The 15,107-nt window shown below is 41.0% G+C and overlaps 1 protein-coding gene across 1 annotated transcript; it reads right to left on the bottom strand.

Annotated features, from left to right (window-relative positions):
• Positions 1-3,531: 3,531 nt before the first annotated feature.
• Positions 3,532-14,842, bottom strand: HSP90B1 (heat shock protein 90 beta family member 1). The gene is made up of 18 exons (XM_052791011.1): positions 14,694-14,842; positions 14,094-14,193; positions 13,285-13,426; positions 13,089-13,205; positions 12,376-12,707; positions 11,426-11,537; positions 10,609-10,725; positions 9,511-9,627; positions 8,103-8,240; positions 7,936-8,013; positions 7,783-7,848; positions 7,257-7,526; positions 6,774-7,019; positions 6,363-6,499; positions 5,874-5,952; positions 5,602-5,757; positions 4,999-5,097; positions 3,532-3,794 (listed from the first exon to the last, which is right to left on the bottom strand). The coding sequence occupies exons 1-18, from the start codon at positions 14,740-14,742 to the stop codon at positions 3,765-3,767; spliced, it is 2,385 nt and encodes a 794-aa protein (XP_052646971.1). The 5' UTR covers positions 14,743-14,842; the 3' UTR covers positions 3,532-3,764.
• Between the last annotated feature and the right edge of the window lie 265 nt (positions 14,843-15,107).

Genomic DNA, 15,107 nt, shown 5'->3' with positions numbered 1-15,107 from the left:
AAACTTTTAAAACTCAGTTTTACTGGATGTAACCCAGAACATGATACAGTATGTGATGGCACGTACTCCGATTGTAGCACTTCTTGCACTGGACTCCTAATGCTGGCTAACTGCTGTAACAGCAGTTACATTGGCTTTCTGCCTGTATTAGTAACAGGAAATCTATACTGTAAGGCTGGGGAGGATCTTGCAACTCAGTTGTATTAGTTAAAATGGGACAAATACATACAGATTACACTGAAATTATGTGCCTTTTTACTCCATTTGGGCATCTTCTGTTCACAGCTACTTTTGATAGCTGTAAATGTACAAAACTCTGAAGTAACACATGCAGATTTACCTTTCAGTTGTGAAATAGGATTGCCACAAAACTCTCGTACCAGGAACGTGACACAAAGTCAACATCCTACAAAGATGGCACGACAACCCATTTTTCTATGGTATGCAGTAGAGCTTGTGAAGGTTGGGGATTGAGAAATCCCAATTATTTCCCTTGAGAAAGGTACCCAGACAAGGCACAGGCTTCATCCTTGATTCTCACTCAGGTTTAACTCAGGAAAGAAAACCACAGTCTGACGGGTGACCCACTAAGGAAGTAAAAAGCTCTCCAATTCCTACTGGCAAAGTATCTGGCACTCTTGTAATAGCAGAGGGATCCAGAAATGATCACTTAAAGCACTTTTACATCTGTTCCAGCTGTGAAACTGTTACACTTTATATATGTTTACATAAGTTGGTTTTCCTAGGATGAAAGGTTTATAGTTCCTCTGCATGTGTATATGTCTCTCTCTGTCTTGTAACTATTAGTTTATCTAGAAAAGCAGCTGATGTGGCATGAGATCCTCTCCTGTTCTTACATGCCCATGTGGATGTAAGCCTCCACTTAGTATTAGATCATAGGCTCTATATCTGAGACCTTTATCAATGACAGCAGTATAAAATGGCCTCAAGTAAATCTCAGATGTCAAGCCCAAATGAAATCAATGAATGAGAACATCTTACTAGATCCACTTCAACTACTTTTTCCTTCGCTGTACCTAAACAAAGCTGAGACTGACAACCTTCCACCTCAGCATAAGATAAAGGTTACTGAAGAGACAAGATGGGGCAGTTCAGCACTGTTTTGTTCCTGTTCTAACTAGGGCAGGAACAGCAGTTTTCCAGTTACCCCTTTAAAGAGCCAGGATTCACCAACCTTTACCCTGTTACTCACACTGTCAGAGCATCACCTCTGTCATTATGTTGTTGACTTCCAACACGAAAGATGCATTTCTCCCTATTTTTGAAAGGCTTTTCAGATCTAAAGGCTGCAGAGAGAAGTTACTGCTAGCTTGGCTTGGATTTCTAAATGTATCCTGCTGCTAATGGAAACTGAGCAACAGGGAGCATGTTTTACCCCAGCCTTTTCTAGCACCGAGGGAACTGTTCTCGTTAGCGCCCACCTAGGAACAGCAAAACTGACAATACACCAGCACAGCAGAGGTGACACCCCCCAGAATCAGTGTGACTGCAGCACTGAAAGAAATAGCCTCAGTATGAGTGGGAGACACTTCTTCCGGCGTTGACACCATTTGGCTTTACAGAGCTGACCAAAAAAAAAAAAAAGCTTACAACTGCATTTTGTGCTTATTAATAGCAAACACACTTGTCGCTCCAGGGTAGAGAAAGCAGCTGGATCACAGCTATTTTGCACATGATACCCTCAGCTGAGGAAGATGAAAAAGCACAAAGCACAACTCTCAAGTGTGCTCTTTATTATTTCTGAAATTGAACTAGATGTCATCCTAAAACCAATCAAGGCATTGAGAACTTCAGCTATGTAACAGAGCAAAGGTTGCTTAAGTCTACAACTAATTAACAAATATTAAGAATACTGTAGCAAGCACCCCTACACTTCCAATACTCCTTTTCAGTTTGTTAGCTGCACAAGCACCCTTAACCATACAGTAGGCCTGAGCCATGTTTACTACTCAGGCTGGTCAAATAAGAGATCTAGAGGAGTGGGTATTGATGGTACACTCAGAAGTGTATCACTAGAAGTGGTATTTTAGGAAGTATTAAATCAAAACCTCAGCAGCAATTGATTGCTACAGATCACAAAAGTTGCACTGCCATAGTAGAGAGGACTACGCCTGAAGAAGAATATGGTGCACCTGCCCTATTCAGTAACTTACTAACAAAGGACCACTACTAAAGCTGCTACTGCTAGCAGCTACTACACTCCAGGTTAGACCACTCGGCATGCTCTAGTAACAAAAGGCTCTTACAGTGCATCTAAGACCACCACAGTGAGCAAAAACCGTAACAACCCCAAACTGCCTCAAAAAAACCAGAACTAAGCTCCCATTCCTTTTTTTCCAGTCTCAAACAGCATACTTCAATAAAGCCAACATCTCTGTATAAACCCTAACACAATAACCACACTGATAGATCACATTTCTATTTATTGGATGGAAACACTATTTGGGCAATATAGAAGAAGCCTAGTAAAAGTAAATGGAAAGCAAGTTCTTCAGGTCAGTGTTTAATGCCCTCGCCTATTAGAAACAGTTTATTTTGCTTCAGATTACAGCACCTCAAACTTCACAGAAGTTCTGTCTGTGAAACAGAAGAATGGTTCTTACACAGTCACTATATAGAAGCACTACTCCTATGTACTTCTTCCACAGAGGAAGGCAAAAAACCTTAGTGTAAACACTTTTACCAACCCCATGAAGGTGTTTCAAAGTAGACGCACCAGTGAGAAAATGTAGTGCTTCATCCAAACAGCATATAAAGCTAATATAATGAAGAGAAAGTGGTGCCTCCAGTTCAACCTGTCTACGTTATAATTTGGTATCAACAGATTTAGCTTGAGTTAGATTAAGTATCTACAGTGCTTTGCCATACTAAAGACATAGAACAAGAGTGAAAAAGTTAAGGAACAACAGCATTAAGGAACAATGGTAAAAGATAAGAGCTTCCACCTTTAAAAAAAAAAAAACAAGCAAAAAACCAACCAACCTGTACAAAGCAGGTCTGCTGTAGCTATTGGTCAAAGGCAGGGTTACCAAATACCATGGAGGACAGTATAAGCTCACAGGCAGTAAGCCACTTCTGGTGGTTGTTCTTCAGATTTAGTGAAAGGCGATTGTTTTTTTTTTTTCCTCCACTCAGCTCACCTGTAAAAGCTACCACTGCCTATTCTGTACAGTGGAGTGAGTGCAAACTGGCAGGACTTCAGTTCCAATGCCATTTTTAAATGCCTTATCTTTAAGACAGTAGTACATACATAACTTCTTGAATACTTTTTTCAACTAGCAGGTTCAGTACAGCTCTCGGATACCAGGTGTATTTTGGCTAAACAGCACAGCAGGGTTGTTAACACAAAACGCAACCATAGGCATATGCTACACAGTTAAATGTGGCTGTGCCAGTGTGGAAAGGCATGAGGACTGCAAACTGTCAAAGGATGTGAACACTCAAGACAATCCCTTTGTTTCTTTGTGCTAGCCCACAAGATGAGCTTCCTATGCATAAATTTAGAGTTAGTGGTGTTTGGGAACATTTTATTTTGTACATGACAAGATTTTACACCAAGTCAGTTAAATAATACAAATTTACATTCATGAGGAATGTTTTTAGAAAAGTGAACTTAAAAAAAAAACCTCCTTTACCCTTAAACCCCAATACGATCCCTCAACATTTTACAGTGGAAAAAACCAAAACAATCTAATTCACATTCCCTCTCAATCCCCCAATGCAGGACAGTAGGTGAGTGCAGCTTACAGTTCATCTTTCACATCTGTGGATTCCTGTGGAGACATCAAAGAGAGAATCAGAATCTTGCTTTTTGAAAGTGGAAAAGGTTACAAGAGCTGTCCCAGAAGAATGGAACCTAAATACTGCTGATGCTTTCCAAAGCACTAAGTGATACAACTTTCTAAGGAGGTATTAAAGTCAAACTTCTGTTCAAATGATGCCATGTTAAGCCTTTGCTATTAAGAGTAAAAAAAAAAAAAAGAAAAAAATTCAATCTGCTCAAACATTAGCAGTAGGATCTAGCGTACCATTTCATCTTTAATACTTTCTAAGCCATCTTGCAGGCACAGTATTAGTGCTGTTAATAGCCCTATTCTACTTGATTGCAGAGCTAGGAAGCACATCTGCTTTCCAGTCAGTAGTCAGAAACCTTAATCTGCAAGTGTACTAATCCAACAAATAGAGCATGGCTTTGCTCCTTTATAATTTATTACTGTCACTGCAGGTTATACTGCTGTGTAAATGCAATAGTAACAGCATCAAAATTAAGTAACTATAGTACAGTAAGCATTGTGCCTCAAATTTATTCTTAGGTAATCTGACATTAAACAGTAGGCAAGAACATCTCTATAAGCTATGTATTTGCACTAGTCACAAGATGTCATCTTGCAAAAGCAACCTGAGAAAGCAGGTCCAGTTGGGACCTCATAGTAACTTTGTAAGTTATTATCAAGAAACTGTGGTATTGCAAGAGTTCAGCATATCCATCAAGACATCATTAAAACTGAAGACATTTGCCAAGTGAAGGCTGACTGCACACAACAGCTGAACTGTTTCAGAGGTAGTATTGTTGTCTATAGTGTTGTTTCAAGTCTGTATTGTTGTAAGCATTTAGAACTATATTCTTGCCAATTCGTTGATGTTATTGCCCACAAACTGTGGCAATCCAACCGGTAACATTAAGTTCACTGTAGAGGATGTGCTGCTGTTTTCTTGCCATAGGGCACTCTGTTACAATCTCTTAAGCTTAATTTAGCTCCAAGTTTGAACATATCTAAGTGTTTTCTTCTTACAATATAGTTTGATAAGGAATGAAAGGTAATTTGTGCTGTAGTTTTCTTCCCTCCAAAAAAATCTTGGAAAACCTCACACTGACAACTAGTGTCACGAAAGACAAAGTGAACAAGTTTGTTGCCAGGAAGCACCACAGACAAAACTCCATATAAATATTGGTAAGAGTCAAGCTTGAGACCATACCTTCTGTGTTTCACCGTCTTCAGCATCAGCATCCACCTCCTCTTCATCTTGCTCTGCCTCCTCAACTGCATCTTCAGGCTCTTCAGGTTCCTCCTCCACCTGTAGGAAGGTCACAAGCAATATGCTGTATTTGCTTAGGATATTTACTAGTTGTGGACTAGCTAAATACAGGCTATGGAAGGATTCGCTATCAGTTCCTAACATTTGCCCCAAGCTACCTGATGAAGAAAGCAAGTTCTGTTTAGCATTGACACGCTATCATGCCTCCTCCGGTAAGATACCAAGCCTAAGTTCTTGCACGGCATTATGAAAACCCATATTACTTATACCCACTTACGAACTTCTCCATTAATGAGATGGGCACATAATCAAAGCATAATAAAAGAGCAGAATCTCAAGCAACTGGAAAGAAGAGTGGAAGGGAGGACATGAGCATGAAGCACAGACTCATCAGTTTCCCACCCAGGTACTTGAACTGGGCTCCTGGTGGCCCACCTACATGTAGGGAAGCTGGATACATTTTATTTTATACAAGTCTATCAAGTATCTGCTTTTTAAAGATGGAGCAGCCAATTATCAGCCCCAAGTTGAAGGCAAACTAACCTTTGCATCCAGGTCAATGTTTAAGCTTAAACGAAGCATCCTTTCTATTCTGTCTCCATATTCCTTAGTGTCTGGTAACATATATCCCGATCTCAAAGTTGCAGTTTCAAATAATACCACTGCAAGATCTGAAACTGTTTTGTCATCTTCATTTTCCTAATGTGGAAGAACATTTAAAAAAAAAACAAAACAAAACAAAAAACCAAACCAGAACTGTTAAGTAGGTTGTTTGCAGCCAAGTAATCAGTATTTCACTACTGTTATTTGTTTACCTTTACTCGCCTCAGCATGTCCTTGATCAGTGGATGCCTGGGGTTAATTTCAAATGTCTTCTTTTGACTAGCATAGTAACTGAAAATAATAGAAGTTACATCACTAAGTTCTGAAGTACAGGACCCAGCTACACCTTTAAGCCCATGAATACTGATTACAGCCACAGTAACAAATGTATTCCTCCCCCTGCCCCACTTTAATACTAGCTTAACTCTAAAAATCATTCAAGTTACTAAGACAGTTCATCTTCTCTTGTCACCAAATGACAGGTAGCAAATGCCACTGATGAGTCTTGCTCACCAGGCAGTTTTACATACTGGGCTTTCAAATAACAATGTAAGACTATGATGGAGACTGCAACTTGGTTCTAAGTGACCTTAAAAATACGAAGGATTATCTGAACCAGATGGAAGCTTGGTGTGCCCACACCAAGCAAGGGAGGCCATCAACTACATTTCATGTCTACTGCTACATAACTGAAAGCTTACTTTGTAGATATATCTTTCCCAGTTTGGTAAGCTTGAGCCTTCATGATTCTTTCCATGTTACCCGACCATCCATACTGACTAGCCACAAGAGCACACGGAGACTGGGTTAAACGTTGAGATAGCACAGCTTTTTCAATCTGTAGAAAAAAAAGCCTTAATGTTAGTTCACAAAGCTAATAGCTTATACAGAGAATAAAGTAAATAACTGAAATTTTCTGTCACTTCAATATCTTCAGAAGGCTCTAAGATGACACTCTAACTATCTTCCTGAAATAAAGGTTTTAAACAACGTGTTTATCCATAGACAGAGAAACTACTGTCAAGTCTCAACACTCAAAGAATCTGCTGGGTGTGTTGTAGCAAGTAAAACTGCATTTACAAATAAACTTTACATACAGCATCACATTTTACCTTGTCTTTTAGAGCTTTGTCTTTCATCCAGTTTAAGAGTGGTTCAAATTCCTTTTCCAAGGCTTCCCGATTCTCCTTAGACTTTTCACTTTCTTCAAACTTAACTCCTTCTTTTGCTACATTCTGAAACCTCTTGCCATCAAACTCTGGCAGAGCCTGAATGCAGTATTCATCTACAGGTTCAGTCAGATAGATCACTTCGTAGCCCTTTTTCAGAAGACGTTCAACAAATGGTGAAGACTCAGCCTAAGATGACAAAAGAGATCAGATGCCAGTTTAATTGCATTGGAACCAGCAGCTACTGAAACCTCTACAACCATTTGACAAATGTTGGTACAAGGAAAACTGAACTGCAGCAGTAACATAAGCATGGAGTCTCCACATTTACAGCAAATACACAGTTCACAATGTTTATGGTACTACTTCAACTAGAAGCCATAATATTTTTTTCCCCCTCTCCCTCTTTCTTCCACACTCACATACCTCCTTTCTGCTGGCACCTGCCATGAAATAGATTTTGTCTTGCTTCTCTTTCATTCTTTCCACATACTGGTCAAGGCTTGTGAGGTTACTTTCATGGTGGGAAGACTGGAAGCGTAGAAGTTTAGCCAGTCGTGTACGATTGGAGTGATCCTCAATAACTCCAAGCTTTACATTAGTACCAAACTCTTTCCAGAATGTGTCATTGTATTTCTCTTCTGCAATTTTCTTGATCATATCAAGAGTTTTGCGAACAAGTTTCTTTCTGATCACCTAAAAAGCAGCAATACCAAATTATAACAATAAGCACTTGGCAGAACCCTCAATTCAACCCCACTGCAAAGGACATATTCAAGACACTTAGTGTCCCTGATTTGAAGTGAACAGAAGTAGTCTGAAAACAGCAATGCATGGGTTTCCTGTACTTCAATTTCACAATCCTTATATAAAGTTAATCAACCTATTATTCTTCTAAATCTTGCTACTGTCATGTGTTTACAGTGAAGTAATTTAAGATCAATTAGCTTACCTTTAACAATTTATGCTGTTGAAGTGTTTCACGAGATACATTCAAAGGAAGATCATCGGAATCCACCTAATTGAGGAAGAAACTTCTTAAGTATAGCTAACAGTATTTGAAGATTAAAAAAATCAAATGCAAGTTAAGACTTATAATACTTACAACACCCTTAACGAAGTTAAGATATTTGGGCATCATGTCATGGAAGTCATCAGTGATGAACACTCTTCGAACATACAGCTGAATTACAAGAGGAAACAGCAGCCAGGTTATGTTTCTTTTTTTTTTTTTAAGACATGAAACCATACCCACACACTTGCTTGTCCTACCTTAATGAAATCACTTTTTTTGGATCCATATTCATCAAACAGGCCACGTGGAGCAGAATTAGGAACAAACAAGATAGATTTGAAAGTTACTTCCCCTTCAGCAGTGAAGTGGATGTAAGCCATTGGGTCATCATGGTCCTGTGAAGAGAGAATTCTTTTAATTGACATGGGGAAAATATCAGTGAGTTAATACATTTCCAGTAATAAGATGAGTTTGCCAAATAAGTGCAATTATTTTACAATTAAATTATCTAACTATGCTTTGTTAGAATCTATTATGGAGAGAAAAGTTCCAGATTCAGCCGAGTCACTCACACAGAAGTAACCTTCCTTGAGACCTACTAGTTTTGTTGCTTTTTTTTTTTTTTTTTACAAGCCAACCATCAAAAAGTCATCAACAGCACAGTAACCAATACAGTATCAGCACAGTTAGGAAACTCCCAAGTAACACATTATACTGTATTTACACATAAAGACAACATCGTTTCTAGAAAGCTCTATCTTCCTCTTTCTTCCACCATGTACAACACAAACACCATCACTCTGATTAAATAAAAACTTCCCTGTCAACATTTAAACACATCAGTAAGCTCCATATGAGCTGGAACATATTACTTCTCAAACCCAGGCCACTCAACACTTGGGTGGCAGTACCTTCTCTCTGGAAAAAAGATTAACTCCTGACTGAGATGCTATACCTGTCCTGGTTTTGGTTGGAATGAAGTTAATTTTCTTTTTAGTAGTTGGTATAGTGCTGTGTTTTGAATTTAGGATGAGAATAATGTTGATAACACACTGATGTTTTAGTTGTTGCTAAGCAGCATTTATACTAAGTCAAGGACATTTCACAGCTTCTAATACTGCCCTGCCAGCTGAGGCTGGGAGTGCAACAAGAAGCTGGGAAGGGACACAGCAAGGACAGCTGACCCAAATGAGCCAAAGCAGTATTCCATACCATATTACATCACGCCCAGTATATAAACTAGGAGGAGTTGGACAGGGGGCACCATGGCTCAGGGATTGGCTGGGCATCATCAGCAGGTAGTGAGCAACTGTACTTGTTTTGTATATTCTATTAGTATAATTAATATTATTTTCCCTTCCTTTTCTGACCTATTAAACTGTCTTTATCTCAACCCATAAGTTTTACTTTCCCTGTCTGATTCTCTCCCCATGCCACTGTGGGGGCAGTGGACGAAGTGAGCAAGCAGTTGCATGGTGCTTAGATGCCAGCTGGGGTTAAACCACAACAACCTCCTAGGCTCTCTGCAATTCAGTCTGTCTACTGACAGTAATTAATTAATTCTTCAGAAATAGCCCATCCTATAAGCATTCAGTTTTGTTTACACAGCAAGAGATACTACAGCAAACCTCTTGCTTTGGAACAATCTTGAGGCTCAGAGCTTACCTTGGAAAAGGTTTTGTAAAAAGCTTTGTATTCATCTTCTTCAACTTCTTTAGATGGTCTCTGCCAGATTGGTTTTATGTCATTCATGAGCTCCCAATCCCAGACAGTCTTTTCAACCTAGGTATGTAAACACCATAGTATAATAAAGACTCATTCTTTATTTCAGGTTAAGTCAAAGACACTCCACTGACGCTAAGTCATAAAATAGCATGTCAAAAATACATACTCTTTCTAATTTACAAAATAAATTATGCAATGGCCTGCATATTCTCATTGAAGTACACACATCAGTGTAACACATGGGAACAAAACTTAAGTCTCCACTACAGTGTGTTGTCCTATGTACATTTAACACATTCACTGAGTATCAATACTTCTGTTCTACTGCCATTCCAAAAAAAGCTTTCCAGCAGAGCATACCCAATTTAAACTAGTCAACAGTGTCAGATTACTGAAGTCCACTACTATGTCAAGCAGTTCACTCCAGCATTTATAATTAGTTCTGGGACCACTGCCTCACAAGGCTAGTGTCAGTCATTTGCCCAATTTCAACCAAGTCTGTTTTGTTTAGTCTTCTTTCCTGACAAGATGTCTAACTGCACTTAAACAGGATTGCTGTTTGAAAGCATACACACACTACTGAAGTGCACCTCTGGAAGACTACCTATGAAAATTACTGAACTATCTGACATGAGTTACAAACCCCAAGTGTGACAAAGCTTACTGTGGGAGCAGCTCGGAACACCTGGCATTTGTTTTCAAGAGTGACCATTAGAATTTATTGTGCTGCATGTTTGCCAAGCCTTTGAAGAACTAGTTTCACAAGGTCAGGTTGGAGGATGGCCTTGTGTAGGCCTGGGAAGATGTGGCTGAAGACAGTGACGAGTATGTCTATGGAATGTTTTTATCTTTAACTGTTCTGAGGACTGGCAAACATCCCAGCTGGGCCAGATATGCCCTCCTGTGTTAGTAGTATTGGCTGTATGCCATTAGTACTTTCTAGATCTTTGTTGAAACATATGCAAGTTGGATTCTTTTGTGAAATAAAGGGAATCTTGCACAGAGAGCTTGAGCACTTGATTGAGTCTCCGCACTTACCTTCTTAGTTTTTGGTTTCTTTTCTTCATCCTCCTCTTCAACTGCAGCTTCATCATCATCTGTTTCTTCTTTCTCCTTTGCCTCCTCCTCTTCAATGGGTTCTTCAACAGTCTCAGTCTGAAGAGACAATTGAAAGTGGGGACTTGGACTGCTTGGCTTCCTACCAGGAATGTTCTAGTATTCTCTCAAACAGCTTAATCTCTCAGAGCACTAACTTAACTTGCACTACTTGCCTATCACAAGCATTTCTCTATAGGTAGCTATGGCTTTTTCAGTTGCATTTTTCATGAATACATACTTTCCTTCAATACACTGGGAAGCCACTATACTCAAATTTAAGTTTTTCACAGTTTTACATTTAGCTTTACACATGATGCTAATCAGAGACATGGGTGCTTTTCAGCTAGTGCTACACCAAGAAAACATCAGAAGAACAGGCCTAAAAGTTAAGATGCTGCCCTATTTTCAAAAGGACACCTAACCATGGCCCTGCTTGAGAGCTTACCAAAGCTTCCAGCTACCAAAGCCAGTGGAAGATCATCTTTCTTAGTAATTGGCAGAGTCCTTCTCCCTCGGTAAAGTTCTTTGAATCAGAATAAAACCAAGTTCCTTGAAAGTTTGTGATTTTAGCAACACACTAACTTTTGGAGAGCAAGTAACTAGTAAAATACTAGCCAGAAGAGTCAGGAACAGAAGAATTTTAGAAATTAGACAAGTAGAAGTTCTATGGTATGCCCTCATCCTTCCTGAAAGATCTGGCTGGACAGTTTTCACAACCAAAGCTCATACTGTGCAATGCTCAGTTAAATATACTTACCTTGCTGCTCCACACATATATGGGGAAGTTTATGAACTGTGAGTACTTCTTTACTAGATTTTTAACAGTATCCAGCTCAAGATAATCTGATGCTTCCTCCTTCAAGACAAGGCTAAAGAAAATAAAAAAAAAAACTTCAATCAAAGTGCTGGACAAGTATTTTAAAATAGTTTTACAGGAGGTAATGCATTTTCCTACTGTTGCAGCTATAGCAATTCAAATTTATGCAAGTGAGCTTTTACTAGTTCAGCTCCAAGTATCTCTTAAAAAATACAATCCCTACTAAACTGCTCCAATGAGAAGGAAGGGATAATTGTTTTCAGCAACTGGGGCAGAACACAGCATCCAGAAATCTAAACAAAAACCTCAAATCATACTGATACTTATCAGGACTTTGATGCACTCTCACCAGCTTTACTTGGAACTAGAGCACCGAGATGAACTTTTTCATACCAAGTGCCTTCTTCAGGAAGGAGTCCTCTAAACCCAGGCTAAATAAATTTATCTGCTCATGAAAGCAATGAAAGTAAGACTGTCAGACTAACTCTAGTTTGCATCAGACCAGTCTCACTGGTACATAAACAGCAGCCAGTTTCCAAGAGGAAGCTCTACAGCCCCTGTACAGGTTTTTGACTGGCCACAATTGTTGATGAACTGAATGAGTCTGCAGGCAGCTGAACTGTCTGGAATCACTTGCTGACAGTTAGTTGTCAAGATGCTCCTAGTTTTCTTAGTTCATCTAATGGAACGTGAAGCGATCTGCATTATCACTCCACATTTATTTTGGATGCAGTTAATAGCATGTTTCTACTAAACTGAAAAAAAAGCTGTGTTACAAGAATCAAACAATATATGAGTCACAATGCTAAAATGATCCACATATTCCAATGGGCAAAGTGTACCCACAGAACTTTTTCTTCCTCTTAAATCCAAAGAAACTTAATACTTACGTTATGGTTGTGCCACGTCCTAAAGTGTTTCCTCTTGGGTCATCAATCACAGAGAATTCATTTGAATCTGACTCCCAAATATGTTGAGTATCATTGTTGTGTTTTGATGTGACAATAACTCTGTCTGCTACTAAGAAAGCAGAATAAAAGCCAACACCAAACTGGCCGATTAACTCAGATGTTGACTGGCTATCATCCTGCATTTCAGTCATCTTATTTAGGAATTCACTTGTACCAGACTTTGCAATGGTACCCAGGTTTTTAACTAACTCCTCTTTTGTCATGCCAATACCCGTATCTGTAACATGAAGCATGTTCTTCTCTTTATCGCACTAAAAAAAAAAAGACAGAGAAAGATGCAGTTTGGCTTCACTTCGAATCTTAATACATAATACAGTGCCACAGAAAAGTGGCAAGTAGAGCAGCAGCTATTCAAATTCAAACATGCCTTGCTACAATAAGTCTAATCTGCAATAACTACACTACCACCTTTGAAGTATTTAAACACTTCAGTTACCCTTTATAGAATCAGAAATACATTTTCACCATTGCAAGAATAGTCTCTGATAAAGTTAGCTACAAGGGTCCTGATGTGGTCCTAGTTTGTATCTGCATCAGCATTAAGCCAAAAATTTAGGTTTAATGATGCACTATCTTTTTACATTCCTCCCACCACTCCTCCATAAGAGATGATTGTACCTAATGCTTCTTACCTTGATTTTGACCGTAAGTTCCTCATTACCAGCAAGAGCATTTTCATCGGTTAAGGATATTAACCGTATCTTATCTAAAGCATCCGAAGCATTTGAAATAAGTTCCCTCAGGAAAATCTGAAATAGAAACCAGTAGTCAAGAATTCCAGAACACACACGAACAGTTTTAACATGCTCTACTGATAAAAGCACTAACCTCTTTGTTTTTATATAAAGAATTGATAATGAGTTTCATCATTCTGTTCACTTCTGCTTGAAATGCAAACTTCTCAGATTTTTCTCTGATTTCTTTGATCTGGGATGCATTTAGGCCGTCTAGTTGGATAGCTTCTTCCTCTCTGTTAGGACAATGAAAACCTGTCAAGTAGTCTTGTCCACAAACAGTATCACTAATTTTATCATCTAGCAACAGCAATAATAGTCTAGTTAGAACAATACCAAGACCCTTAATCCCTGACACAGCCCAACAGTTACATGACCAAATGAGGTAAGTGCAAGATGAGCTACCCTCAACTGCATAACCTTAATCTAAAAGTTGAGTGAAAATCTATGCTTGCAAGCAAGCCTTTTTTGCTAAACAGAAGTTCAGGGAAGAATACAGGTATGTTAAAACCACTGGAATCCTCAGCATGTGGTATACCTCACAGGAGCTGAGGCAGTTCATGGGCACAGAGCTATTTCATCAGTAGGCACTAAACTCACACCATTTACCACATGCAAGAGTAAACCCCTATTAACACACTGGTTTTTATACAACTATTGATATTAGACAAAATCAATTTGAATATTTCTGACTCCAACTTCTCAGGCTCACTTGTATTTAGGAGGTAACAGTCTTTTCCAGAAATATTTTATTTCTCCCAGCTGACTAGATGTCTCTTTTGAATGGTGTTCTCCCTTATTTCTGAGGCTTTAGGCCATTACTGGTGCTCAAACGGACCCTTCAGAAGCAAGAGAAAGCCTTAGCATTTCAGAAGTAACTTACCCAGAGCCCCGGGTACTAACCTCTGAACAACTTCATCATCTGTTCGAGACCCTTCTCTGCTTTTACCCAAGTCATCTTCCACGGTCCCATCCACGTCCACCTCATCCGCTCTAACCGATACTGGGAAAACAAGGAATCCAACCATCTGAGCCTGATTCCCACCACACACTACCTAAGTTCTCTCCCCACGGTTTTAGGCTCAGTTCTGTCCCTCCGCGCACACCCCCCCCCCCGGAAAGTTCAGCCCAGCCGCAGCCATCAGGGATGGGGGAAGGGGCCGGACCCCCCCCCCGCCCCTGACGGCGCATGAGCCGCCATAGACGTTCCGTCCCGTCCCCCTCCCCCCGCCAGCCCGCTCCCTGGAGAGCGGCCGCCGGGGACCAGGCACGGCTCTCCCGCTCCCCTCGGTCCGCCCGCGCCGAGAACAGCGGGGACGGGGCGGGGGGAGAATGAGGGGTCCCCCCCCACCCCAAACACGCCGAGGGCCCCACCTCGCTTCCCGCCGGGCTCCGTCCCCTCACCCTAACAAAAAGGGGGCGAAGGACGGGGGGGGGGGGGGGGGCCTGTTGGCCGACACCCCCCCCCCCACCAGAAGCTTCTAGAAGCCGGCGGGCACTCACCGGCCAGGAGCAGCGCGCACGCCAGAGCGAGCCCCCACACCGACTTCATGGCGACGTGGGCTGCGGTCACAGAAGAAAACGGCCCCAGGCGCTCCCGAGCCCGCCGCAGCCCCCCGCACCGCCGCCGCCGAGCCCGCTGGAGCGGCTGCGGCCCTCCCCCTCCGCCTTATCAAGCCGGGGCGCTGGAGGGCGGGGGGGGAGCCGCTCCACGACTGGCCAATTGGAGCGTACCACGCCAAATAGACAACCAATGGAAAGCCTGGAAGGGAGGGGCCTGCAGCTATCGCCGCCAATCGGGCCTTTCCATGTGCGGTTTCCTGCGGACGGAGCGTGGCCGGCGCCGATTGGCCGGGCGGAAGGGCGCTTGGCCAATCGCTTCCGCGGAGGGGTTTAACCGGCGTGGCCCCTCGTTAT

Source organism: Harpia harpyja, chromosome 6 (genome assembly GCF_026419915.1).
Source record: "Harpia harpyja isolate bHarHar1 chromosome 6, bHarHar1 primary haplotype, whole genome shotgun sequence".
Classification (NCBI taxonomy): Eukaryota; Metazoa; Chordata; class Aves; order Accipitriformes; family Accipitridae; genus Harpia; species Harpia harpyja.
The sequence above is the reverse complement of the archived record's forward strand: the minus strand, read 5'-3'. Positions and strand labels throughout refer to the sequence as shown.